The 27,083-nt window shown below is 40.9% G+C and overlaps 3 protein-coding genes across 3 annotated transcripts in view; 2 read left to right on the top strand and 1 right to left on the bottom strand.

Annotated features, from left to right (window-relative positions):
- Positions 1–1,128: 1,128 nt before the first annotated feature.
- On the bottom strand, positions 1,129–9,722 carry sgsh (N-sulfoglucosamine sulfohydrolase (sulfamidase)). The gene is made up of 8 exons (XM_088928393.1): positions 9,399–9,722; positions 8,666–8,826; positions 7,833–7,938; positions 7,138–7,288; positions 6,265–6,421; positions 5,700–5,781; positions 3,954–4,157; positions 1,129–2,851 (listed from the first exon to the last, which is right to left on the bottom strand). Exons 1-8 carry the CDS (start codon positions 9,499–9,501, stop codon positions 2,286–2,288), a joined length of 1,530 nt encoding a protein of 509 aa, XP_088784519.1. The 5' UTR covers positions 9,502–9,722; the 3' UTR covers positions 1,129–2,285.
- A 32-nt stretch (positions 9,723–9,754) lies between these two features.
- slc26a11 (solute carrier family 26 member 11) lies at positions 9,755–23,242 on the top strand. The gene is made up of 17 exons (XM_088927357.1): positions 9,755–10,010; positions 11,259–12,083; positions 12,437–12,629; positions 13,850–13,935; positions 14,380–14,459; positions 14,841–14,983; positions 15,697–15,875; positions 16,191–16,263; positions 16,410–16,460; positions 16,992–17,052; positions 17,213–17,268; positions 18,217–18,357; positions 19,109–19,236; positions 19,343–19,442; positions 20,540–20,673; positions 20,789–20,876; positions 22,329–23,242. The coding sequence occupies exons 2-17, from the start codon at positions 11,856–11,858 to the stop codon at positions 22,379–22,381; spliced, it is 1,794 nt and encodes a 597-aa protein (XP_088783483.1). The 5' UTR covers positions 9,755–10,010; positions 11,259–11,855; the 3' UTR covers positions 22,382–23,242.
- Positions 23,243–25,846: 2,604 nt separating this feature from the next.
- The window catches only part of LOC148824105 (E3 ubiquitin-protein ligase rnf213-alpha-like), a 47,214-nt gene continuing 45,977 nt past the window's right edge, over positions 25,847–27,083 (top strand). Inside the window, exon 1 of the mRNA XM_088927403.1 lies at positions 25,847–26,024. The gene's annotated coding sequence lies outside the window, so the exon portion shown is untranslated. The remainder of the gene's footprint in view (positions 26,025–27,083) is intronic.

Below are 27,083 nucleotides of genomic sequence, written 5' to 3'. Positions count from 1 at the left end.
GGTTCAAAACCTGCGTTCGTTGAACTTTTAGCATGAAGGTGAATAACAATATTAAGAAAAGGAAATAGCATTATGAACCAGTCTACAGTCTGTTGTATCATCATTATAGGTGTTGTAATTCACCCGCTGGTAACAATAGGAATCCAATACCGTACTGCAATCTCACAATTTTACGATACCGATAGATTAACTTGTTCTCGCTAATAAACTTATCATTTACTATTTTATTACGTCTTTCGCGTTTGAAAATGAAAGTGTCTTTGAGTATGCGGATGATTTATACAATGCTTTTTGTAGTTAATGAATCCGGGGTATCGTTCTCGAAGATCCTCAAATACCGTATCCAATTCACAGCCTCTAGCGTGAGTTTATTTCTCTCAGAGCCGTTTACCGAACTAAAAAAACTCAAAAGGGGGAAATACTCATAAGGAAAAATATCATTACTTTTATAAAACATCTATTATTTCGTTGTTCAAACGATATTTTGTCTATGAAGTTTATTAATCAAATAACTGAAAACGTACAGTAAAAAGATCTGACATCCAACATTTAGTTCTAAACTGCAGAGAAGTGTTAAAAATAGTACCTTAATTTTTATTTTACCGGAATAATAATTTTCTCTGAGTTTGATTGAAGATTCGTAAAGTATTCCAAAACCTGCGCAGTAAAGAACATGTTTTTTTACATGTTCCGGCTTTCAAAAACCATAGAAGCCCGTCGGCGTTCATTATAAAAGATGAAAGCTACATAAAAAAAGTCACAATACAGTACAAGCTAATGGTTGTTAAAGTCAGATTCAAGAGACAACTCAAATCAGTGGCTTGATACAAAATGGTCTTTTTAAAATTAAAATAATTCTACTAGATTTTTGAATCAATTTATTTTATAAAGGTATTTAGGAACTTGATATCTGCTTGCCAAAAACTGTAGTTGTGCAGTTTAGTATTACTCCCACTCTTCATGTCTTCCTAATGTACAGATACTAAAAACAACACTCTGGAGTGTAAAGGCAAAAGTGAAACTCACTTTTAAATAGATGTCTGCACAATTTCACTTGAAAGCCATGTTTCAACTGAAAACTAGTGTATGACTGGCTCATGATATTAAAGTCCACAATCGGAGACACAATGAGCTTTTAAAATGTTTTTTAAATGTAAGTTTTTAGTGGTCTACAACAGATGAAATATTATTACATAGCTAAAAATAACCTACAGTAAATGTATACCCGCATAATGTTTTGAAAATTAAAAAAGTGTAACATCAGACTATAAAAAATCCCAAACATACCAATTTAGTAAAGCCATCTCTCACATTTTTACATTTCCCCAAGTCTTACAGTTAGATTAAGATTATTTTGATTAGAACTTTTAATAAAACCAGTCTAAATAAAATAAAAGGCTTATACAATTCTACTTGCTTTTCTAAAATGCAGAGGTACTGTATTCACACATGGGAGATACGATGGTTGTGGTCATGAAAAAACTGCTGTTACCAAGCCCATCTGCACTGTGATAAGACCATGAGCCTTACCGCTAGGGGAAACTATAATGTTATCAAATAGCACAATCTGATGGCTTGAATCTATCAGTTCCATTAAAAATGTTTTAAAATTTTAGTTGAGAACCGTCTGAATGAGGAAAACTGACTTTAGAACTACAGAAAACATGACTAAAACTCCTTCAACAAGAATAACTTTTCATTTCATGAGAAAATACAAAATGCTTTTAGTAACATGTGTGATATAATTTACCAGGACAGCACCAGATCATGACATACAGTATACTGTAGGACTGTGTGATTTATTTCATCCATTGTTTCACCAAAGAGGTGGTCCCTGTTGGAAACCAACCTTGATTGGGTTTGAGGGTGGCACAGTGGCGCATTGGTTAGCATTGCTGCTTTGCAGTGCTGGGCCCCGGGTTAAATTCCCATCCCAGGGTGCCATCTCGGTGGAGTTTGCATGTTCTCCTCATGTTCACACTGGTTTTCTCTGGGTGCTCTGGTTTCCTCCCACAGTCCAAAGACATACTGGTAGGTTAATTGGTCCAAGGTGTGAACGTGTGTGAGTCTGTATCTTTGTGTGTCCTGCTTTGCCTTGTTGGGATAGGTTCTGGTGCCCTGAATCAGAAGGAAATGGATGGATGGTTGGGTTTCATTGTGTTCTTCGCCGGTTTTAGAGTGAGAGGCATCCGTTCACGTTATAGGATCCAGCTTTTACCAAGGTTCAAAAGATTTGGCTTTTTTTTTCTGGCAATGCCAGGGACTGAGGTTGACGGGCACCAGGCTCAGCCCAGCCCATTGAACAGAGGCCTGCACTGCGGAGTCAGTTTCGATTCCAGCACGCCATCGGGGGCACACACCCAGGGGTCAGAGGTCGCCCACTGCCACTTCAGCAGCTGGGCTTTGAGCTGCTGCAGTGTCTCCCCGTAGGCGGGGTCAGACGCCAGGTTCCTGATTTCCGAAGGGTCCGCTCTGGTATCGTAAAGCTCCCAGCAGTCTCTGTAGTAATAGCTCTGGAGCGTCTTGAACCAGTGGGTGGGCTGGCCGCTCTGGGTCCTGCTCAGGAGGTCCTGGAAGGTGGGGGAGATGTAGAAGTCCTGGTCGATGGGGAAGGGCATCTTGAAGTTGAGGTTGTGGATGAGGCGGTAGGAGCCCTGCTGGACCGCCCTCATCGGGTAGTACATGGTGACCTCGTGGTGGCCCTGGCTGGCGTAGACGGTGGACCAGGGCTGCTCCGAGGTCAGCGCTGGCAGGAGGGACTTCCCCAACAGCTGGACAGGCTGCTGCGTCCTGAAGATGCTGTACTCAGGGTAAGGGATGGAGAACCAGTCCAGAACAGTAGGGGTTATGTCTGGTGGGGAAGCAGACCAACGGCAGGTTAGAAACGTCACTGTTTTTAAAATGAGGGGGAAGAACTGTACTTCCCCCACGTTAACAGAAATATAAAAGTAACTGCGTGACTCTATGACTGCTCTAGGTCACTAAGCTCACCTGTATGTTTTATATGTATGCAGCTGTTTTTTTTGTTTTCACTGTAATATAACTGGAGTGTATGGGGGATATTTTTGTATCTACAGTAAAAATGTGCACACACAAGAAGTTGTGATGAGGTATCCTCAAGCACATGAACACGAAAATATTTGAGAAACCTTTGTAAGTGTTTTTATTTTTTCTGTGGGTGGGCTTGTGCATGGAAACATGGAAAAGTTCAAGAAATATTAGGTTGCAAAATAAAAGAAATGTCATGTAAGTAGAAAAACCATTAAGCCATCAGTGGAACGCACTAATAACTCTGCGAGTTAAATTAAAAGTACTTTCCACATCCCATAATTCAGAATATTTGCAACTTACAGTAATTGCAATTTAATTTTTAGAGGACATTTTTAGAGGTGCATCTGTCAGCATATTTCTCTTGTCAGTCCTTGCTTCATTTTACAGGAGGTTATAACTCTCATGTAAGGTCAGCAACTGAATATACATTTCTGTTTATGCTAGTTATTTTCATACTGTTACCCGTGCTGGTATTTCAACAATACTCTTCGATATTTATTATCTTTAACCTCCACATGTGTTTTGTCTGCCAAGCCTGTTTTATAGTGCAAATCCTAGCCATTTCTTAGGGAAAAGGTTCCTATTTGAGCACGCTGTTTATCACAAGTTAAACTGAACAGGCTGTGGCACAGGCACCTGTCCTGTAGCGCCACCGTGTGGCTCTAATTTTGACTGCTGTGATGCCACAATGTCTTGAAAACAGATAACGGCTCTTGCAGCAAAAAATAACACTACAATGTTCTAAATATTTTTTCTCTATACCCGTCAGCCTGATGCTCTGACCACAGACACTTTTACCCCACAGTAAATGTCTTTATCAAAGTTTTATGGAAACAGGATTTTCTTAAGTGCTGTGTTTTCACATGACCAGAGACACAAGAGGGTCTGCTCAAGCTGCTTACCTAGCAGGCTGACAAAAGACTGGCTGACTTGGGCCCAGCGCTGAGGGTGCTCAGGAGATGACACAAGCATGGGCTCCGCAGTGCCGGACCAGTACAGGTTAGTCCTGCCGTTGGGGAAGGGGATCCCGTTGTCTGAGCTGTATATCACCAGCGTGTCATTCTCGAACCCGGCATCCTGCAGTTCCTTCAGAACCAGCCCGATTCCTGAGACCAAGGTGTTAAAGAAAAGACGGTATCAGCTCCTCTGGTGGACACGCACGTTTTGAAACGTACCAGTACTGTGGTAATACAGGAAACCTGTTTCCCTTGGTCCCATTGTTATTTATAATTATAATAATAATAATTGCTTACACTTCTATAGCACTTTTCTGGACACTCCACTCAAAGCGCTTTACAGGTAATGGGGACTCCCCTCCACCACCACCAATGTGCAGCCCCACCTGGATGATGCGATGGCAGCCATAGTGCGCCAGAACGCTCACCACACATCAGCTCTCAGTGGGGAGGAGAGCAGATTGATGAAGCCAGTTCAGAGATGGGGATTATTAGGAGGCCATGATTGGTAAAGGCCAAGGCCAGGACACTGGGGTTACACACCTACTCTTTTCGAGAAACGCCCTGGGATTTTTAATGGTTTACAGTACAGTGTCCCCGTCACTATACTGGGGCATTAGGACCCACATGGACCGCAGGGTGAGCGCCCCCTGCTGGCCCCACTAACATCTCTTCCAGCAGCAACCTTAGTTTTTCCCAGGAGGTCTCCCATCCAGGTACTGACCAGGCTCACACCTGCTGGGCTTCAGTGGGTTGCCAGGTGTGAGCTGCAGAGTGATATGGCTGCTGGCCATATCACTATTTGATTGCTCTGCAGTGCAGTTTAACAATAACCAATTTGTACCAGTATGTCTTTGGACCATGGGAGGAAACCAGAGCACCTGGCTGGAGTTGGAGGAAACGCATATGAACACAGTTGGCACCTCGGGAACTGAACCCAGGGCCACGGCACTGAGACGCAGCAATGCTAAGCACTGCACTACTGTGCTGTCCCAGTTTAATAATGTGCTGTATAAAATGATTCATGCCTTTGCAGCTTTGACAAACTTTGCATGGCACCAAACTAAGTTAATTCAATTTACATCTAGCCAAACCAAAGCACTAGAATAAAAACTTCAGATGTGAGAAAACATATGTCTAAAAACTGTCCTAGGTTGTGTGAATTAATTTGTTACATAACTTCACAGAAGCACATTTTTTACGGGACCATTTGTACTAATGAAATAAAGACAATGATCACCCTATAATGACCAATAATTAAATAATTATTTGAATACGTAGTTTTACAATGCCTATCAATATTCTACACAAAGTACAGAACAGTCAGGGCTATAATTGGACAATTGTCAGAGTTTCACATGTGTGATTCTAAAGAGACAACTTGTGAAACTGTTAATTCTGATGCTGTAGAAAAAAAACAGAAGCCATTACATACTAAAAAAAACAATGGATTGTATGTGCACTGTAGCCATAAAGTAAAGTACATTTTCATACAATTTTTGCAAATGCTAAAAACAAGCTCTTTTTGCTTCAGGATAAAGAAGATGTAAATGTTTATGGGCAGATCCTGTTACTGTATCAATCCTGCAGACTGTGACATCACATACGCTAGAGATCTGAATTATCATGACAGGTGTTAAGATTGTCTGTTTAGCTCACTGACAGGCAGGGAAAGAAGCGTACTGCACTCACCTTGATCCAGTCTGCTCACTGTGGTGTACTGTGCAGCCAGGTCAGCCCTGGCTGCGGGTGTATCCGGAATGAAATATGGGACCTGTTGAATTTAAAAGCACTAAAGTAAAGAAACTAAAATAAAACTCATGAATTCTTATAATCTACAGATACCTTCAGAAATAAACAAGCTCATGTACTCCAAATTCCTAACACATTCCTAATTCCTTCACTTCTTATCATAGGACCATAGAAAAATTACATACTGTAATTACATGGCCATAGGAAAAAGTACATAATTTCTGTGAACTTAACACAACTTCCCCCATCACCTGGAAATGAAATACAATCTCATAACTGTGTCTCTAAAGAAGCTATTTCCTTTATTATGAAAGGATTTCAGACTTGGTAAAAACAAATAAATTGCGTAAAAACAAAGAAATTAGAAAATGTTCTGAAAACAAATCTACAGTATCTTTCCATAGCAGAATCGCTCTGAGACAAGCTAAGATCTGAAATGTTCTGAACTGAAAAAGCGACTGATTACCAGATAGATTAAAAACCAGCTGCCGGGACTGGGTCTCACCTGGACCTGCTCTGGGGCGTAGTGCTCGGGCTTCCAGTCAGGAATCCAACCCATTCCACTCTCCCCGTTCCCAAACTTCTCGCAGAAGACTCCGTACTGGGGCTGGGAGTGGCCACACCGGTGAGGATCATGGAAGGCAACGTACAGGAAAATTGGCCTGAAGGGCGAGAGACACAGAAACAGCATTTCAAAACCGCCAGCTAACACATGACACTGACTGTACTCCCTCACTCATTTCTCTAGTGCAATGTCCCCGGATCAGAGGTTCCTGCAAAACCCTGTTTATTCACTGAAACCTGATAAAGGCTTTCAGCACAGTTTGCATTTTATTGATTAAGAATTTGTTTGCTACAAATACACACATATTTGTGGGGCATGGTATTGAAGTGGTTACCATTACTGCCTCACAGTGCGGGGGCTCTGGGTCCAATCTGTGACTCTACTGTATGTCCATGGAGTTTGCATGTTCTCCCTGAGTCTGTGTGGGATTCCTTCACCAATCCAGACATACTGTTAATTGGCTTCTGAGAAAATTGGCCCTGGTGTGAGTGTGTGGTTCTGTCCCTGTGTGCCCTGCAACGGACTGGCAATCCTGCCCTGCGCCTGTTGCATGCTGGGATAGGCTCTGGACCCCCCCATGACCCTGAACTCCACAAAGTGGTTAGAAAATGGATGGCAGAACGGATGGACATATGTAAGTGTTCTCATGTTTAGATATCCAGCACAACAAATTCAAAGCACCAACGTCATCCAGGGACAGGGAGATTGGGAGGAATATGCACCTGTATCTGCGTGTTCTAGTGCTATAGATTCAGGCCTGAACAGATCTGGGTCAGCACACCTCACATGAGAATGTTTTATTGTCACACATACCTGTCATCCTTGGCCTGTAAGAACTGCCGCACCAGAAGCTTGATTTTCGTGATGTTTCTGCCCACCTGCAGCACGGAGCTGTTTTCCTCAGTGTGAGCAAAATCGAATGGGTAGACTGTCTCAGGACCAACATGTTTTTTCCCTATAATACCTACAGGTGCAAAGCATCCGACAGAATTAATTCAGGGCATGCCTAGATTTAAAATAGAAACAATGAGCGGAAGTGTCAAACTATATACTTACATGACTAGTCCAGGGGAGAAAAAAGGGGAAAGTGAGAATGATGATGTTCATCATAGATGAGCTATACTGTACAGAGTCACAGGATTTCTAAATCAATTAGCCACTGGGTGCCAGTGCTTCACTGTGTAAATTATAATGCTATGATTTAGTTTGCAATAAAATAACATCTTACCTTACTTTAAATTCAGTGTCTTAGATTATAAAGAAAATTATACAATAACAGGATTATAGTTATAGTACGTGCTGTATGCAGGATTACAATATAAAAATGAGCACGGATGAACTATTGGACAATCTGACAATCTTTCTGGGACTTAGTCATATGATAAGCCATATTCATCGGGCTCCAGTTTGACAGAACACTATCTAAATCCTATTAAAAATTCTGTCTTTGTAATGCTTGGAACTCAGTGTGTGCCTTTATGTAGCTACAGCTCTTTTGCCTTCTTCACCTGTTCGAATGCCGGCTTGACTCAGCAGGAGGGGCAAGCTTATTACACCATCAAAGGAGTTGAAATGGTGCACATCCTGATGGAGGCCGTACATGCCATTCTGGTGCTGGAAGAGTGGATGAAACGCAAGGTGAGAAGGTCAGAGCCACACACCCGTACAGGGCTGACCGACACAAACAACGGCAAACGTGGCTTTAATTGTGAGCACAGCTTCAGTCCGTATCCAACAACTCTGAGTCCTTTGTCCTGTCTCTTCTAACTACTCGTAACCATTTATTAAAGAGTTCATATACAGTGTATGCTAGAGATCTGGATTATAATTACCTTTTGCAGATGCAGCTTAACTGGCTTTCACCCCCCTTCTTCACTTGGAGAAATTACTTCATAGAGAAACTGTCTCCCAACCCAAAATGTTTCACAGTGCATTGGATCAGCCACAGCACCCTGGCTACATAAAGCAGGTTTTTGGCAGCGTACATACATTACTTGTTTGCCTTAACTTCTGCTAAATCTGTATTTCTTAAAGTAGATAAAAGAATGAGACACATATTCAGTACTTTTCCCGCTTCTCTGACCACGTTAATGTTTTAATAACTCTAAGCTCCTTTCTGCTATGTCTAGCTCACAGCGCTCCATACGCTCTCACACGAGTAATCGATTTGCACCACGGAGTTTAACTGAACAATAAGTGAGAGGACCAAAATCACATTCCGGATTTGACATTCGGGGTGATTCCCCGCAGTATTTGTCTCTCCGAGAGTGTGACGTGCCGAAAGTCACAGGCCCGTAGTCGTGCCCAGTCATGGTGGAGCGGCGGAGGGCTTGACCGATACCTGAGGCAGCCCAGTGAGGATGGCGGAGCGGCTGGGCGAGCAGCTGCTGACCGAGGTGAAGGCGTTCCTGAAGACCAGGCTGCGCTGAGCCAGGGCGTGGAGGTGAGGCGTGCGGATCGCGGAGTTGTTGTACACATCAGTCTCGAAGCCGGCGTCATCCGCTGAGAGGAGAGAAACGAGGAGTGAGCGACTCACTCTCTGCGTAGTTCAGCAACGATAAAGATTCTAGCATACAAGAACATATACAGTATATGCACACACGCACCTCTAAACATTACACTGACCACAACTGGGTCTGATTTAACAGAAAGTTTTCAGATTCTTTCATATCACTGCTGCACTTTGGCTTTTGTTGATCAAATGAACAATAAGCGAGTGATCAAATTAACACTTCTACACCCTGGTTTTTCTTGATCATAGCCGTGTTGTAATTACTGTAAATGTTTTCTCGTGTGGCACTTAACAACAAACGTGAAAAGCACGTTGGCTAAACTAAGCCCAGAGTAAAGATGTTATTGCAGTGTAAATGGATGCGGTCACGTAGCAGGCTGAATCTGATATGCAAGCATTACAAGGATGACTCGTTCATCGCAGGGAAACCACATCCAAAATACTGCAGTGTTTGTTACACGTTGACGTGTGTGTACTTAGTAACGGACTATGCATCTTATGAGCTAAGCCACTTGTTTTAAGGTGTTCCAGCGTAATTAAGCTGTTGACTCATTAAACTCACCAATTATAAGAAGTACGTTTCTTGTTTTAGCCCCCTCGATAGCACAGAGGATTAGCAGGATAAAGAAACAAATAAAAAAGAGGGAACTACGTACAAAGCCCATTTTAAATGCGTCAAGGCATTCACTTAAAACTTTTTATCAAAACGAACTTTAAAAAAAATCATCATTTATGCACCGCATGATCAACGTCGAGGTTCGAAGTACAACCAAGAGCCATTTGTTACAATAAAGTTAAAAAGTATACGCGTTTCAGCTTGAAGTCTCTTGTAATTTCTGCTTATTAAAGCATGTCGTACATCCCATGCCTATGCGCTCTTCCTGGACAGCTGATAGCCTTTCTGAATCACATGACTTCGGTCACATGAACACAGCTCTCTCGATAAAAAAAACGCACAAAAAAAGCTGCGATAACGGGTGCTGAATCTTTCCTCACATACTGCAACATGAGCATAGTAGATGGAGGAAGTGGGCAGGCTTTGTTGTTGCAGTGATTATACCGAGGTTATGTCATGTCTTTTTAAGATTTGAAAGTGAATCTTGTAAGATTGCTTAAAGTAAAAATAGTAAGAAATGGATTGGAAATGATAACTGCATTACGTGCAAAGGCCGGGGTACGTATGTTTTGTGATTTCTGCTGAAAGGGTTGTTTTTAAGTCAAGTTTTATTTTTATACAGCCTCTCGATGCCTTTGTATTCTTGCTTTAAGTAAGGCTAGGAAAATAATATATATATATACTGTATAGTGTGGGGAGAAAACATCTGTCATGCTAAAAAGTCTCAGAACGCGTCTTTTAGATTGAACTGTTGTTCATTCGTTTTAATGTCGGGTATAATGTCGTTTTAGAGTTAGAAACAAATAACAAATAACAATAACTGTCATTTGTATAATTTCTTATAAATCTGGTAGTGTTTTGTTTTGCAATGTGTAATATAAAAAATACGTTGATGTTTGTTTTAAAGTTATGTGAGATACAATGAAAATACAATCTGGTTTCACGATGCTGACCGAAGTTGGGTCGTCAGTAAAACATGCTAGTATTTATTTTTTTCATTTAGTCGAATAAAGTAAATAAAACTATCGTTTTAAAAATGGAAATGTTTGTGCGTAAGTACAATAGCCTCGAATTATGATAGCTTTATTATTTGCTTATTCATTCGTGCTTTTATTGTAAATAATGTGAAGGATTAGTAAAATGGAGTTGTTCTTTGGAGAATAGTTTGCAGGAATGAAAGCGGTTGTAATGGTTTGTAATTTTAAAAAATAGACATATCTACCTACAGAATTACAAAACAATAAGTAACTTCAAATAGGCCTATCATAACAATTCTTTGGACTAGGCTTACCTGTTATAATGCATAGTCAGTGATGAAGGTGATCTCCTCACTTGAGCGAGGTTAACAGCTCTCTGTACTCCGAAAAGTAACCAGAGTGTGACAGGTAGCTGAGAGAACTGCAGCAGCTATATTTCACCAAAATATGCTCTTACCTACAATATACAGTCATGCAATGACAATTCAAAGCTGTTATTCCTGCAAGAATTTAAAAACTTTGTAGTGCACAACCTTTGACCAGACTAACCTAACCTGTTGCATGGGCTTGTGTTGTAGTGTCTTGAAATAGAAATTTAGTATGAGTATTGAATAAACACAAAGGGAATGTTTTTTTCAAAAAGAGAGTCAGATTTTAAATGAGCATGAAAATATGCTTTCTTTTATAGACAAGGTATGCTTATATTTATTATATTAAGTTTTTAAATGGACTTTTTAAAAAGTTCTGTTCTACCTTGTTACACTAAGAGCAGATGTCTTTTTCAAATATATAAATTTGTGTCGTCTAATGATCTGTATGTATTTTCCAGATGCAATTCATGTGGATGACTATGTTGTTAATCAACAAGGAATTCTGTGTGCCTTGTACTTAAAATTCCAGTTGTTACAGAAGAAAGTGGACGAGGAGGTGGTTGACATTAAAGGACTCGTGTGTCCTAAGCAATAACCCAGCAATATTTCTCAGCCTCGGTTACTTTTGTGCAAAAATGGATGAGATTGACAGTGCATGTGCAGAATTAACAATGTGATTTCCACTTGCAAGAACTTTGTAAATATGGCTGTTGTAACATGAGGAAGATTCGATTTCAGTCTTTTTCCACTTTATCCGTACTTTACTTTTGTGAGATATGTAGGTGAGCACTTTACTGCACACAGTGCAAATGAACATTTCTTCTGAAGACAGTAGGTGACATTTGATAAGACATGTGCTTGAAAGCAAATACCTCATGTTTTTTTCATGTGGAGTGTTCCTTACTTGTGTTTACTGACGCAACACCTGGAGCACTTTTCTTTGTTTGTAAACTGACTTGACATAAATTTCTACGCACTGGACAAGGCTTCAGGAGCTTATGAACATCCTCATTTTTTAAAAGTTTTGTTCGTAATAAGCTCCTTCAAGGGAGAAAATGGAGACGGTGATGGACAGGTGCAGGAGAAGTGGCTGGTGTGCCAGGGACAGGATCAGAGAATTTTGCTCGTTCAATACTCTAAAGAAGATACTGCCGATTCTGGGGTGGCTGCCCAGGTATTCTCTGCAGTGGCTGTGGATGGATCTCGTTGCTGGAATGACAGTGGGGCTGACTGCAGTGCCACAGGTGCTGGCTTATGCAGAAGTTGCTGGCCTACCTGTGCAGGTATGTGCCCCTTGTTCCTGATGGTTACCACACTTATGAAAGATCACAATGCCAAAGCATTGTTAAGCATACGACAGAATGATGATGAAATGCTATTCCAGTGATATCATCTTTAATCATAATTTTGTTAATGTCTTTTAGAAGGCATCAATTCTAAAAGAGTTTTGTCACATGTACAGGTTTTGGTAGGAGGTAGTTGTGGGATTTTGTGGTGGAGTTTCACTCTTACTGGCCAAGTTGTCTGTTAAAGGTGTTCTTGCTGTCACTGGCTTTAAAGGCTGAAAACAAACTCTTGTCCTGGACTTAAGTAAGCTATAACTGTTCATTGACATTCTTTCCCTTATGGCTTGCAGTACGGCCTGTACTCTGCATTTATGGGCTGCTTTATTTACTGCTTCTTTGGGACCTCAAAAGATGTGACACTGGGCCCAACAGCAATCATGTCCCTGCTGTGTGCTTCCTACATCGACCACGATCCAGTTTACGCTGTGCTGCTGACTTTCCTCTGTGGGGTCATCCAGGTCGCCATGGCAGTTCTTCAGCTAGGTAAGGTGTTTCTGGGTGGATGCCCTTTTTGTGTTAAGGATACCAGAAGGAAGGTGGGTAAGCAACAGGCGAAGTTCATTACACATAAAGTGTATAGGCCCTTTCAATGTAGTACTAAGAAATATCATGTACATTTGGCTTTGTAGGGAACACATGATTATAGTTGTGTGCTGTTGCTACTGTTTATTCATTGAATGTTTGTATATTTTAAAATAATTTTGATGTGTTAAGGATCAGCCTTCATAAGCATCAGTTTGCATCTGCCGTATTACAACAGTGTTTCCTTAACACTGCTTTGCTTTGATTTATATTTATATTGTAATCTTTTTTAAGGTAGTGGTTCAGGTGGGTAGCTGCGTCAGCATGTGTAGGCTGCAACGGAACAAGTAATAGGTTTATTCCATGGTGAAAAAAAGAAGAAAGAAAACACAACGTTTCATCCGTGGAGCCTTCTTCAGGTGTGAAGAGGCTGAAGAAGGCTCCACCTGAAGAAGGCTCCATGGCTGAAACGTTGTGTTTTCTTTGTCCTTTTTTTCCAGCATGGAATAAACCTCTTACGTGTTCTTTTTTAAGGTAGGTTTGGTATAGCAGTTTGAGCTCATGAATTCTTGTCAAAAGGAGAGTGAACAGACACCAGCATTTAGCTTACTCTGCAAAAGGTTACATTACCTTTATATGTAAGAAAAAAAAAACTAAAAGTAAAGAAGTGGTTGAATATGTAGACCTCCCAGTTACAATTACAAAGATTTTCTGTTCTTTATTTGATGTTTCATGTTGTCTTGAACCGTGTTTTGGTGAAGAAGCAGGGGTTAGACCTGGGGTTGGCATTGGCTATACTACTTTGAAGCCAGTATCAGAAATGAAACAAGACGGGGGTTAAAATGAGTCTTAAAATGAATCAAAAGCTTCAAAACTAAATCAGGTTTCTTTAGAATGTGGACAGGTGGGCTGTTTTCTCTCTGAAGCTCAAGTTCCAAACTGATGCAACAGCAGGGTGATGAAAAAGGTGGAGCCTCCGTGTGGTCATTAATGCTCCCACGGCACAAATCCTAGGAGCAGAATTCCACTTCAGGCTTCCTCTGTCTGTTGTACCTAAATTTCTCACGCGTCTAGTGCATTTCTAATGGATGTGCCGCAGTGAAATGCCAGTTCAGGATGGCTGCTCTAGGCGAGATACAGCTCTGTCTCGTTGCGGCAATCTCTCCTGATTTCTCTTGCAGGTTTTCTGTTGGAGTTCATTTCGTATCCGGTGATTAAAGGCTTCACTTGCGCAGCTGCTGTTACCATTGGCTTTGGTCAGGTCAAGGTAGGAATAACTGGAAAACACCCTGGAAAACCCCGAGAAGGGTGTGGAGAAGGCTCCACGGCCGAAACTTTGTGTTTATTTTCTTCTCTTTTCAGCATGGAATAAATCTTTACTTGTTCCATGACAGATTAATGATAAGTATGAGGTAATGATATGTTGCCATTTAAGTAATTGTGAATTAGATTGACTGTAATTATAGAGATTTATAGAACAGTCAAGCATAGTTTTTATTGTTTTTTAACTTAATCTCTTCGCGGCTAATTAAACTTTTATTGCACCTACTGCTTCCATTGAACATGCTGTTGAAAAGCCCTTAGCTAGCCGACAATGCACTGTATGTTGCCGACTCCTGTTCTAAAAAGTAATTGTACATCGATGTCCTGATTCCGATGCTTTACTTGTTGTCTGGAATAATAACAAAATGGTAATTTCTCCAATTTACAGAACATCCTTGGTCTTCGGAACATTCCCCAGCAGTTTTTCATGCAGGTTTACTACACATTCCACAACATATGTGAAACCAGGTTGGTATTATTTTCTGATCCCTTCTTTTTTCCCGACTAGAATGAATAGAAGATGAAACGTCTTGTTGCTGAAATCTGTTTACGTGTGGAAATATCTGTTTTTCATAACCTTGTGAGTCTTCAACAATGTCTAGCAGAGTACACACAGTACTAGAGTAGTGACCTGACTCCTACAAAGCAGGTACAGAGCTGCAAGCTTCACTGCTGTGCTGGGCATTGTTAGTGTGCAGTAAACACAGCAGAGGTGTTATTGTGCCTCATTACAAGTCCCTATTGACTACGAAGATCTAAGAGGATGTTGGAAACTGTAAAAGATTGGGAAATGGGAGATTCTGACTCTGCTTTTAATCATTGGTCTCCTCTTGTTCTTAAATTCGGCAGAGTTGGAGACCTGATCCTGGGTATAATCTGTCTGATGGTGCTGGTGCTGCTTAAGCTGATGAAAGACTGTTTCAAAACACATGGAGTGGACTTGCCCCTTTACGTCAGGGTGTCTCGTGGAATAGTGTGGTCATCTGCCACAGGTCTGTATCCGCAGGAGATCCTCATGCTAAATCATGTGTCTGTGTGTTTCAGTTCTGCATTCTCCAGAGCCATTTTTAATTTAATACTTCAAACAAACACCCCTCTGAATATTTCCTTGTGTTTCGTTGTTGCAGATATTAAGTATAAAATATTTTGAAGATCTATGAATCTTTGGCTGTTTGTTGTGTTTTTGTGTTGTATAGGGGTATTCTTATAAAATGAAATGGATCACACTGTTAACACATACCCAACCATACACTCCCTGGATATTCATTCAGGAATCCCACATTGTTTGAGGAATAGAGTTTTTTTTAGTGGTAGGTGATGCTTGATTGGCTTAAGAGGCACAGAACATCCATCACTTTGACCAGAACAGTACCTAAAACCCAGTCTCTCTAAAAACATAAACCTAGGAAATTTTGGAATGTGCCTTTCAGTCCTGTACACTATTACGCCCATCAGAACCTCAGTTAATGGGGATCCTGTTAAAGGAATAGTATAGTACTAGGCTGCAAGTATTTCATAAACATGCTTTGGAATAGTTGCTGCATCCTGTTTTTCTACAGTTCTTGCCGCTTAGAGAGACACGACACACTGGGGTTTCCGAATGATTTGTCCACGGACAGTATTTAGACAGTTCAGAGAAGTTGTGTTCAGGTCCCACCGTTTTGCAACCAGAAGGGTTGAAAGGGCCCCATCTTGTGTTTTCCAGCCCGCAACGCCCTGGTAGTGATTGCCGCCACCAGCCTGGCGTACGCCTGCGAGGTCACTGGGCACAGGTTCTTCACCATCACTGGGAGCACAGCCCAGGGCCTTCCGTCATTCTCCCCTCCTCCCTTCTCCGAGACGACGGAGAACGGCACGGTGATCGCCTTCAGGGAGATCGCTCTGGTGAGCGGCCCGCTGCCCTGCCCGCGGCTGAAGGCTTCCGTACGCCTGCTGGAAACGGAACCTAGTGGCGGCAGATTCACAAGTTCCTGTTTTCAACAAACGGGGTAGTTTTAAGCATGTAAATGTATTGCCTTTTGAGCATAACGGCACTTGGTAGCATTGGTCTATCTGTAGTTGCATTCATACTGTAGATTTTCAGGGTTTTTTTTAAATGTGGGACAGAGGACGTGCTGAAAAAGGACAGGATTAAAACTGAATAGATTAAAACCAATCCCTCTCTGGGGAGGATTTTTCTCATTCTTTTTCTGTTTCTAGGACTTAGGGGGAGGTCTGGCTGTCATTCCACTTATGGGTCTGCTGGAGAGCATTGCCATTGCAAAGGCATTTGGTAAGCGTCGGCAGTCCTGAATTTTGTTAGTTTAATATGCTAATGAAAGTTTCTGGAAGTGAATGTGTGCATATGTACACATCCAAATGTTCTCATGTGATTCTTCATCCAGCAGTGTGTTTTTCTCTTTTTTCCCCACCCCATAGCCAGTCAGAATGACTACCGCATTAATGCCAACCAGGAGATGTTTGCAATCGGTACGTACTTCGTGACAGTGCTGGTCGTGCCCTTTATTTGCTCTCTGCCATTTCGAGTTTGCACTCGGCCATGTCACGGCCGTGCCTGTGAAAGATACTTTGCCTGTTGTCTTGATTGTTAGGAAAATTGTGCTCGCATGATATCCCGACAAGAATGGGAGATCTCACCATCTCCTATTAAGACACGGCTGGTTTGTTCTCATCAAAAAGTGTCTCAGGTTATTATGCGCGGTTATTTAAAATAGTGAGGCTAAAAATATAATGAGGATGAATATGTTTTTAGTAATGAGAGAGTATTTATTCAACAGGCTCCAGAAGATTAGGATTCTGTTCATTTGAATAATGTCATTTCATATTGCATGAAATTACAGTGCGCTTTCTATATTTGAATGATAAAATGACTCCATATTCTACTGTAGCTCATTCAAGTAACTCCAGGCTTGCAACATCATACCATTGTTGCAAATGTGTCTTCCTTATTCGATTAAAAGTTTGATTTGTTAGATGTACTGTTCATGTTTTGTCCTACAGGCCTTACAAATATCATGGGGTCCTTTGTTTCTGCCTATCCTGTCACTGGCAGTTTTGGAAGGTAAGGCAGTTCCAGGGGTTGATGCACATTTTATCGCAATAATGTACAAACTGTCCAGGGATTTCTGGGTTCTTGCAATGTCGCCACATTCCCAGGAAGCTTCTTGTGGTTTTGTTGCTGGGAGTGCCACACTCGGACGTTTCCTTCTTTATGTCTGCAGGACTGCGGTGAACTCTCAGACTGGGGTGTGCACGCCAGCTGGGGGAGTAGTCACTGGTAAGCTAGGTCTATTTCCCCACTTAAGGCCAATACATTGAAAGCAACTGATATTGACCTAACATGTGAAGAAGGCTCAATAACTGAAATCATGTTTCTTCTTTTGACTTTTTAGTGTGAGGTTATTCTGTTGAGGTCCCAGATCATGTGTCTCAACATTAAAAAAAAAAAAAGTACAGCAAGACAAAGATTACCTTTCCAGTGTGGAATGTTCCATCTGTACATTAACCTGACTGACTACGCTGCACAGAGAGAATGAGGGCCTTTGATGACCTGACATGCTGGGTGAATAGTGCCTTACAGGAAATATTGTGCAACAAATCCCATATCACATTTTTTAATTACATTTTAAAATTTCCACAGTCATTCCCAGAGAATGCTGTTGTCAGATTATGCTCGTATAGGTAGCTTAGGCTTGAGTTATACAGAAATCTAAGAGTTATGGGTTGTGTGGCTCCACTGTGAATTTACACTACCCCAATCTGGGAATTGCCTTTGTATCTCAATGTGTAAGGGTAATACTCAGGAAATCACACCCTCAAACAGTGGAAAATAACTCTTATCTCCTGAAGCGCCGCTGGACTGTGTTTTTTGTTGGTGATGTTTGTCTATTTTTGCTGTATTGGTTGTGTTGCACACTGCTGTGAAACAGATTTCCCCTCGGGGATAACAAAGCTTGATTTGAATTATGGTGGCCCTATCAAGCCAGCTCAATCTTGGTAGTTTTTGGCCAGATGTGTGCCACTGCAACACTCTACCCCAAAGGTTGGAGAGTCCCAGCCACTGCTACCGGTCCGAATCCGGCTCCCACCAGCACCTACAGGGCTTGACCTGGGCCCTGACCAAGTGCCTTTACTGGTTGTGCCAGTTGGGAGCCTACTGCTGTCGTATGGTTGTCGTATTCAAGGACTTGGGACACTAACGGAATCTCTGTTCTCTGTGTTTCAGGTGTGATTGTGCTCCTGTCCCTTGCATTCCTCATGCCCCTCTTCTATTACATCCCAAAGGCAGCCCTGGCTGCAGTCATCATCTGTGCTGTGGCTCCCATGGTTGACTGCTCCATAGTTCTGAAGCTCTGGAGAGTGCAGAGTGAGTAAGGGCTGTGACCTGCTGTTTGCTGCAGAAGAATATTGAGAGAGGGATATGGGGGATTGGTGTGAAAAACTGCAAATGAATATAGCGAATTTAAAAAAGAAATGAATAATAATAATTCCTTACACTTACATGGCACTGGACACTTCACTCAAAGTGCTTTACAGGTAACAGGGGGACTCCTCTCCACCATCACCATCATACACCAGCTCTCAGTGGGGGAGGAGAGACGAGTGATGAAGCCAGTTCAGAGATGGGGATAAGAAGGAGGCCATGATTGGTAAAGGCCAGGGGGAAATTTAGTCAGGACACCGGGGTAACACCCCAACTCTTTTCGAGAAACGCCCTGGGATTTTTAATGACCACAGAGTCAGGTCCTCAGTTTTATGGCTCATCCGAGGGAGAGTATACTGTAGTTTTCCCATCACTAAAATGGGGTATTAGGGCCCACACAGACCACAGAGTGAGCGCCCCCTACTGGCTCCACTAACACCTCTTCCAGCAGCAGCCTTAGCTTTCCCAGGAGTTTCCCAGGTACTGTCCAGACTCACACCCACCTGCTGAGCTTTAGTGGGCCGCCAGCTGTGAGTTGCAGGGAGATATAGCTGCTGGCATTACTAACTGCTTGAAGTACCTGATCTAATTTCAAAATACAATAATACAAATGATCATCTTTATTCATGATAACAATTTTTAGCAAAATAATAACATCTTATTTTTTGTTGAAGTTGAAGTTTGTTTCTCTTAGAATTGGACCTCTTACCTTTCCTGGTGACACTCCTGTTCAGCTTCTGGGAGGTGCAGTATGGCATTGTTGGAGGCGTTGTTGTGTCTGGTTTCATGCTGCTTTATAATATCGCACGACCAAACTTACAGGTATTTTATCTGTGCAGTGTATTTCCAATGAGCCTTGACCTAGTTTGTGACTAATACAAAATATGTCCCCGGACATTTTTAGAGTTGCTGTCCTCTTCATGTGCAGGTGTTGGACCATGGTGTGCTTGTGGTGGAGCTCGAGAGCGGATTGAACTTCCCTGCCGCTGAGCACATCAGCGAAGTTTTGTTCTCGGAGGCTTTACTGGGTAAGACCGGGGCACAATAATGGTAAAGAGTGAAAAATCTCTATTGTGTTTTTCTTTCTTTCGGTTTTCATTTTTTAAACTTGGAATTGCCAGTTGTTAGTCATCTCCACACAGTGCTTCCTCCCCTCTGTGCAGAAAGGGATGCAGTACAGTCCTGTGTGTGCACTCCTGCCGCAGTCCCATCTGTGAGAAACATTCATTGCTTGACCTGTTCGGAGCTATGCATCACCTTACAGGAGAATTATCAACATTGGAGGAAGCCGTATCACATTTTGGAGCTGCAGTAGGCTGTAGTGGCCTCATCAGCCCTGGCAGTACTTGAACAGTCAAGCAGCCTGTTGTTTGGGGGGATTCTGGCTAATGTCCAAGTTTGTTAGAGCAATGTCTCTTCCAGCCTCTCTCTGACAGACTGTTTTCACTGACTGAGCCAGGAGCCTCCTTGTTTTTCCAGCTGCTACTGGACTTGAAAGACCTGTTTTTTGGACACGTAACATGCAAATGAAAATACAAGCAGTATCATCACAGATTAGGTGATACATGCAATGCACTTTTTTTTTAATTCAAGCTTGTATTGTGAAACATTTCAACTAAAACAGCAAGCATACTTGTGTTTCTTGTTAAATGCTCCATGTTTTTCCTTTTCTTTGTTTGACCATTTTCTGTGACATTTTTTGTAATCTCATCAGTGCTGTTCTAGTCTTACCGGCATATGGAAATGAACAGCATTTTAGATGTATCGGCCCGTTGAAGTAAAAGGAAGCTTAACGAATACCCTCCCGAAGTGATATTTTAGAGACAAAGATATAATTGTCAGGTGATTAGTAAAGATACAATTTTACTTCTAGAGGTGGAAGGTTGCATCTGTACTAAAGTCCTATATCAAATTTTGAAATGTAAAAATCACTTAACCTTGCATTGTGAAATGATAAATATTTCCTGTTGCCGGCAAGATCTTAGTCAAAGCTGTTGATGATAAACCCAGTTCACCTTTCAGAATCTCCGTAATGGACGCTAACGCGTATGTTTAAAATGGCTGTGCCACTGACGCATTGACATAATTGGGAGTTAACACGAAGGGTTATTGTCCCCTTTTACAGTGTCTCCTCCTCGCTCTGCCATCCTTGACTGTCATCACGTCAGCAATATTGACTACACTGTAGTGAATGAAATCAGGGACTTGCTTCGCCAATTCAAATCCAGGAATGTCTCTCTGGTCTTCTCTGGGCTACCGGTAAGCCTGCTAAAAGTAATCTTAATGGAAAATGACTTGATGCATGAGTTTTAATGTAGCAGTGCTGTTGTCATTGCAAAATGGCAGACTCCCATCAGATCTCTTTTTTTTTCAGGCGTCAGTTTTGGAAGTGCTGCTGGCAGCTGACCTGCCTGGTTTGAAACACACCGACAGCTTGGACTCCGCTCTGCAGTTTCTCTCTGGTAACTAGGCCTTTGATTAATGCTGCAGAGTCTCGAAATCATAACGTGTACATGATTTCTGCAACCTGATCTCTAGTTGACTGTGGGGTCAATCCAGTTAGAAACAGCTACTGCTATAAATCAACCAAACGGTTTAATTAAGTTTAGTTGAGAGAACTCTGGTCCTTGAGGGCTGAAGAGTATTTTCATTTTGAGCTGATTATAAATGATCATAAAATGACTTCATTTAACAATCACCAGTTCAATTAACCACAATGAAGTTGTTCAATATGTTTAGAACATTCGGTTTAATTAAGATCTACATACTCTGCTGGTATTGGGGCTCTCTAGAAACAGAGTTGGAGATCTCTACTGTCCCACTGTCTTGACTGGCTTTCTGCAGAGATTCCTTTCCCTAAATTCATTTTCCTTGTATCAAGACGTGTATCTTAATAACACATTGAGCTAATATAGTTGGACACAATGGTGAAAACCAACAAAAAAAGCTGTATCTTAATCTGTGCAGATCAAATAGCAATAAAGTTATGCAAGCAAAATATCAACTTTAAGATAATTGCTCAAACTACATTTTTATGATTGAGCTCTTATCAAGTTGGTCAGGAATGTCTTGGGCCTGGTAAAACTGCAGGTTTTTCAGGTCTCTTTAAAACACTGACACCTGAAGAGCTGAGAGAAGCTCTAAAAATGGTTTAATAAATAATAAGCCGATTCAAGTAATTAAGAGCCAGGTTGGAAGTAAAACTTGCAGACCAACTGGAACTTCAGGACCAAGATTGGATGTTCCTGCGCTGATGACTGCTGAAGTCAAAGCAATAATTCCAAGAAGGAGACTATTTTCAGTCATGGGTTTTGAAACCTCTAGGTGCTTTTTCACATCCCCCTGCTCTGCACTTCATTTTCTTTTCATTCTGTGGCCAATCCATTTTTTATGGATTTATTCATTCTTATTTCTTCATATCGGCATATGAGAAAAACGGGAAAAGGAGCTTAATTGGCTCTAGCTATCAGTCTGAATTAAGTGAAATCTGGGAAAGCTTTGCTGCAAAGAAATCCAAAAAAACCAATCGGAAGGCTAAAAACTAAATCAAAGGTGACTGCGTGAAGAGAAAGTAAGTTGACCACAAATTGGATTTCAGTTATGTGAACCATGCACTTTGTATTCATAAAGTACCAACATTTTTGTGGTGTCTGCTGGTCATAAAAGGTGTTTCTTTCAGGTATTTTTTCAATTCTGGATAGCAATTGGAATTTCGTTTTGGCCAGAGGGTCTGTTTTACCTTTGGAACTTGACTTACTGTAAACCCTAATAATAGTAATCAAACTACATCATCAGTTGTCATGACCTGGTCTAGGAGCCCAGAACTCATCAAGTATGAAAGTGCTGCTCTTAACTGAGTAACACAACATTAACTACAACTAAATTACAGACTTCCCTCTGCTTAATGTCAACAGAACTGAATCTCTTCGAAGAACTTGATCACAGTGAACATCTTCTAAGCAAGTAATGAGGATCGACTCTCCTTTTGGATGTGGAAACCAAAGGTTTTTGATTGTCAGAACCCAAAGAATGCAATGTACTGTACATCAAGTATTTTATTCACATTTTAAAAAAACATGGTTTCATGGTGGAGAGATAATTATATCTTATGAATATGCAAAAAAATCCCCGATGCACTACAATGAATATTAAGCAGTACTTTATTTTTACTAAAGAAATATTTCTTTGGAAACTGATTTGCTGAGTTGCTTTTATGTTTATAATGTTTATAATTTAAGTGTTGGAGATGTTCTGTGGAAACCATGATCATGCTAATGCAAAGCAAGATGTCTATAATTACTGGGCTGGCATGCCCTATTTAGCTTACTGATTAAAAAAACTGATATGTACAGTTTATAGATTAACTAGGCCAAAACTCTAAGAATAACAGTTAATAACTTTTGTACTAATCTTCTTAAATATGATCACCAGCTCAGTACATTCCAAGATGTAATTTAATTGTTTGAATTATTTTTTGTGGTATTTGTGAGATTTTTCTTAAGCACACTAGAATGTAAAATGTTTACATTCTTATAGAATGTATTGCCTAACAAAGCATTTAAATTATGACTGACAATATATTTGGAAGTGTTCCAACAAATAGAAAACTGAAATTTGGATGTTTTCTTTAGTGTTGTTAAAGTTATTTCATGTATATTTGACATTAAAATTGTATCATTTTTACATTTTAAATTCTTTCAAACACTTTAATCTAAAAAACCTTTGCTAAACTACATTGGATGGCTTGGGCACTGCAATGTATGTAAAATATTTTGGCATAAAAGCCAACACATCAAAGAAATACATTAAAAACATTTAAAGCAAAAAAGCCTTTTATTTAACAAAAATGTAATTTTGTTCTGTGGTCCAGTCTTAAAACATTATTAAAAGCAGTGTGCTTACATTTAGTGCTTAAATCTTTTGCCATTTTTAGATCTTTATAGCACTTTAACTCATGTACTAATTATTGAATTCCACACTGGTACAGCAAAAAGCTTAGGCTCTACAACAGCGAGGGTGTCGCAATGAAGACACATTTTTTGTTTGTAAAAGTACTTTAAAAAATTCAATTCACTGCATTCCAAAGAGCAATTAAAAAAAAAAAAGGAACATCATATTATCGAACAGTTCTTGCTTTAAACTAACTGCTTGTCTGGATCATTTTAACCAGGTTAAAGGTTAATCCCCACTTGCACAGTAATAACAGTGACTGCACATGTATAGAAAACCACCCAGGTTAAAGTATCTCCTGCTTTCTCAAATAAAATACAAAGTGATTGTTTTCTAACAGCGATCGCTTGTAAACTCAAGAGCTCTTTTAAAACTTAAGCAGTGGGGTGAAAAGGGAAGTTGAAGCAAAAGCCTGTATTTCAAATGTTAACCATTGGTCCCCTCTAGTGGTTAAGTATATAAATCATTCTATTACAGCAACCGCTGAGAGCTGTGAAAATAGTGACTTTAAGAAAGGACACAGAAAATGGTCCTCTTGGTGTACACCTATCATAGCACCGCATTATTGAACTCCTTCATTATCTCAGCATTTACTTATGGATTTTTATAACAGGGCCATAAGTTATAGACACCACCAGAATGTAAAATATGCATTTTTTTTTAAATAGGCAGGGTCCTCTGCTGCATTTCTCAATATTTAGCACTGAAAAAAGTCCTTATCATGTTGTTATATACCAGGCCCAATTAGACAGATTTGTGGATTGATTCTCTTTATTCTTGAGGAGATTACAAAGAGCCAAGAAAAGTGATTAGCATTTTTAAAAGACCGGCCTGACACAATGATTGAGGCTTAAAAATAAAAAAAGGGCCCGAGAGCACGGTTGGAAATCAAGATAAAGCACTTCTATGATGTAAAATACAATAGAACAGTTGGAAATAAAGATAAAGCACTTCTATGATGTAAAATACAATAGGAGATGTTTGTAAGGTTTGCAAATCTGTAATGGATTATCCAGAAATATTCAGTGACTCCCAGATCTGAGTCCTTCTGATAAAGTCTAGGAGAAAGAGCTATTACACTGTAATGAGAATAATAATGAAGTTACCAGGGTCTTGGAAAACGGCTGAGTCACAGTGAATGATGAAATGGTGTAGGAAAGGCCCATTCTTATCCTCCCGAGGAGCTGGGAAAATCCCAGGAAACCTGACTCTTGCTGCTGGATGGAGAATTGATTGTGGGTATGCACCGTATTACAAAATACGGCAAATATTGCCTGAGGAGGTTCCTGCTGCAGCAGGCTGCATACCTCCCAATCAATAGACCACGAGTGTGTAAAAGCCACAAACATATTCTAGGCTTTATGGCTCAGTTGTTCTTTTTCCCCTAACGAAAATAGTTTACGGAGTTTTATAGTATTGTAACGCATAGGGCCATTGAGGGTGAGAGCCGGTTTACCAGAGCGGTGACGTCACCGTCCTTCCCTGTAATAGCAGAGCCGCAGCCGCTGGACTTGGGGGAGATCTCTCTTTAGCTCAACAGGCTGGGTCCCTTTAACCACATAAAAACCCAAGAAAAACCCTACACACATACTGTACTGTAAGCCATAGCAGTGGGATGGACATCCCTATCAAACCTAGAACCACTACCGCGGTGCAGTGAAAATTGAGCTATATCACCGCTGCATTGCACGAAATAAACGTTTAAAGTCTTATTTCAGAAAGGACATCACTGCCGCTATACATCCAAGTGACGAAAACCCACCACAGCAATGCGGGTTGTTATTATAGTATTATTTTCACTTTTTTAAGCGTGGAAGGCATATCCTAATCTGCTGCTTGAACACTGGTGTTCCACACTGCGGGAGGAATAGGTACAGTATGCAGAAGACCCCGGCCCTAGTCCTGAATCTGGAAACGGCTATCTGCGCGTTTTCTAGCATCGGCACCCAAACAGCAATGAGACGTTGGTAACAGGTCTAAATAAACGCAACGATGATTTTATTATGGTCTTTATAACCCCAGTTAAGACGGCAAAACTGATAACATACCGCCCCTCCCGGAACAGGACTGGAGACCCCGGGCTTTAAAGTTTAAGTAATACAAAGCTTATCCCAGAACAAACAGGGTTTCAAAACATCTACATTTACAGAGAGGACTGTTTGCTCACGCTGGTATAAAATTAACATGTCCAGACACACCGTTTTGCAGCAACGTAAAAAAAACAACAACTTTAAGAATCATGAAATATGGCAGATTTTATGAAGCCCACAGAATATACATCGTCCTATTTGAGGCATTTATTGCAGATGATTTTTATTATGTAGCCGTGGATGTTGTATTACGCGTTGTAAGACATCCCGGTTATAAACTAACGAGAAAAACAAGGCACAACAATAGCAAGTTCGTCATGCTGCTGATATATTTGATCTGTCGGAAGTCCCCAGCTCTTTCACAAGGGCTAGTCATTAAAACACTGCGCACAGCAAATAAATTGTGCGGCGAAGCGTAGGCTGTGTTGTGACGTTCAGAAACGGAAAGCTGCACAACTTTGCACTCCCTCTTCAGAGAAAACGAAAGTTTATTTTCAGTTACCGCACACGGGTTGCGGTAAGATTTTCGTAGCAGAGAAAACACGGAGAACGAGCAGCTATTTTGCAGAGGTAATGATACAACGATTAATTATCACGGAGTGTAAAGCTGCAGTATACGTTTTTATCACATTTGCAGATATTGGTGTATGTGCGCTATTTATAGAACATTGTTGTGGAATAGTGTACTCTACATACTTTGATATATTGTATGTTGTACAATAGTTGTTGTTTTATTCCGTATTTCAGCTCTTACTAGTATCAATGCGAAACGGAATAGGGCCTTTAAAATGTTTAAGTTCCGTCAAAATGTCCGCTACAGTTCTGTTTAGGGCGAATGCTTTTAATCTGAAAACTGGAGGACTTTATATTATATCAGCATAACTAGTTTAAAATGTTCAACTGCATTTGACGAGTGAGCGGCTACTGATACGCGTCCAGCCTTAGTGATGCGACTTGTGGTCTGTTTTGATTAAGATTTTGATTGAAACGTAATGGTGGCTTTTATGGCCGATTATATTTTTTTTAGGTTATCGCATTAATAAATAAGGGGTATTTTTCTGAGGTGCATTACAATACCGAACTCCATTTTATTGAGCGGAGAAGGAATTGTGTTAACTCGGACGCTTCGCCAGGCCATCCGGGGCTTGCTACATTGTGATTGGACAACTGCTTTAATAGTCGTTTCCCATTGGACAATGGCAACCCGGCAGTGTGTTGTCTGCTGCGCGAATGGGTGGTCCGGGATACACGTGAAATAGCTCAACTATGTCAGGTGTTTTAGTTCAGAAAACTATAGGGAAAAAACTCTCCAATGTCCTGAAAGCAAATACTATAACTAAAGTGAAACCAGAGGTGTATATAGCAAGATACAGCTTCATTCCTTGAGATGTGTAACAAATTTAAGTACACATATGTTAAGAAGTATCTATCACGGTTCATAAATGGATTTAAAAATAATATTTAGTAGTCGTCAAGGCTGGTACCCTATACATTGCGTACTCCGCCTTGCCCTCGTTGCCTACCAGGATAGACTCCGGCTTCCCCCGCGACCATGAATTAGAGGAAGAGGTTAACAGGTCAGGAGTTCCAGGTCCTGGCCGAGGATTCTGAAACATCTGCTGGTTTTCG

This window comes from Atractosteus spatula, chromosome 11 (assembly GCF_055471065.1).
Source record: "Atractosteus spatula isolate fAtrSpa1 chromosome 11, fAtrSpa1.hap1, whole genome shotgun sequence".
In the NCBI taxonomy this organism is placed as follows: Eukaryota; Metazoa; Chordata; class Actinopteri; order Semionotiformes; family Lepisosteidae; genus Atractosteus; species Atractosteus spatula.
Note: the sequence above shows the minus strand (reverse complement) of the source record. Positions and strands in the feature narration are given on the sequence as shown.

Coding starts and splice junctions, on each gene's coding strand:
- sgsh (XM_088928393.1), bottom strand. CDS start 9,501: ATGGGCTTTGTACGTAGTTCCCTCTTTTTTATTTGTTTCTTTATCCTG. Junction 8,827..9,398: donor AAACGTACTTCTTATAATTG/GTGAGTTTAATG, acceptor CTCTCCTCTCAG/CGGATGACGCCGGCTTCGAG. Junction 7,939..8,665: donor TCCTCACTGGGCTGCCTCAG/GTATCGGTCAAG, acceptor CCACTCTTCCAG/CACCAGAATGGCATGTACGG.
- slc26a11 (XM_088927357.1), top strand. CDS start 11,856: ATGGAGACGGTGATGGACAGGTGCAGGAGAAGTGGCTGGTGTGCCAGG. Junction 17,053..17,212: donor GTCACTGGCAGTTTTGGAAG/GTAAGGCAGTTC, acceptor TTATGTCTGCAG/GACTGCGGTGAACTCTCAGA. Junction 20,674..20,788: donor TGGTCTTCTCTGGGCTACCG/GTAAGCCTGCTA, acceptor TTTTTTTTTCAG/GCGTCAGTTTTGGAAGTGCT.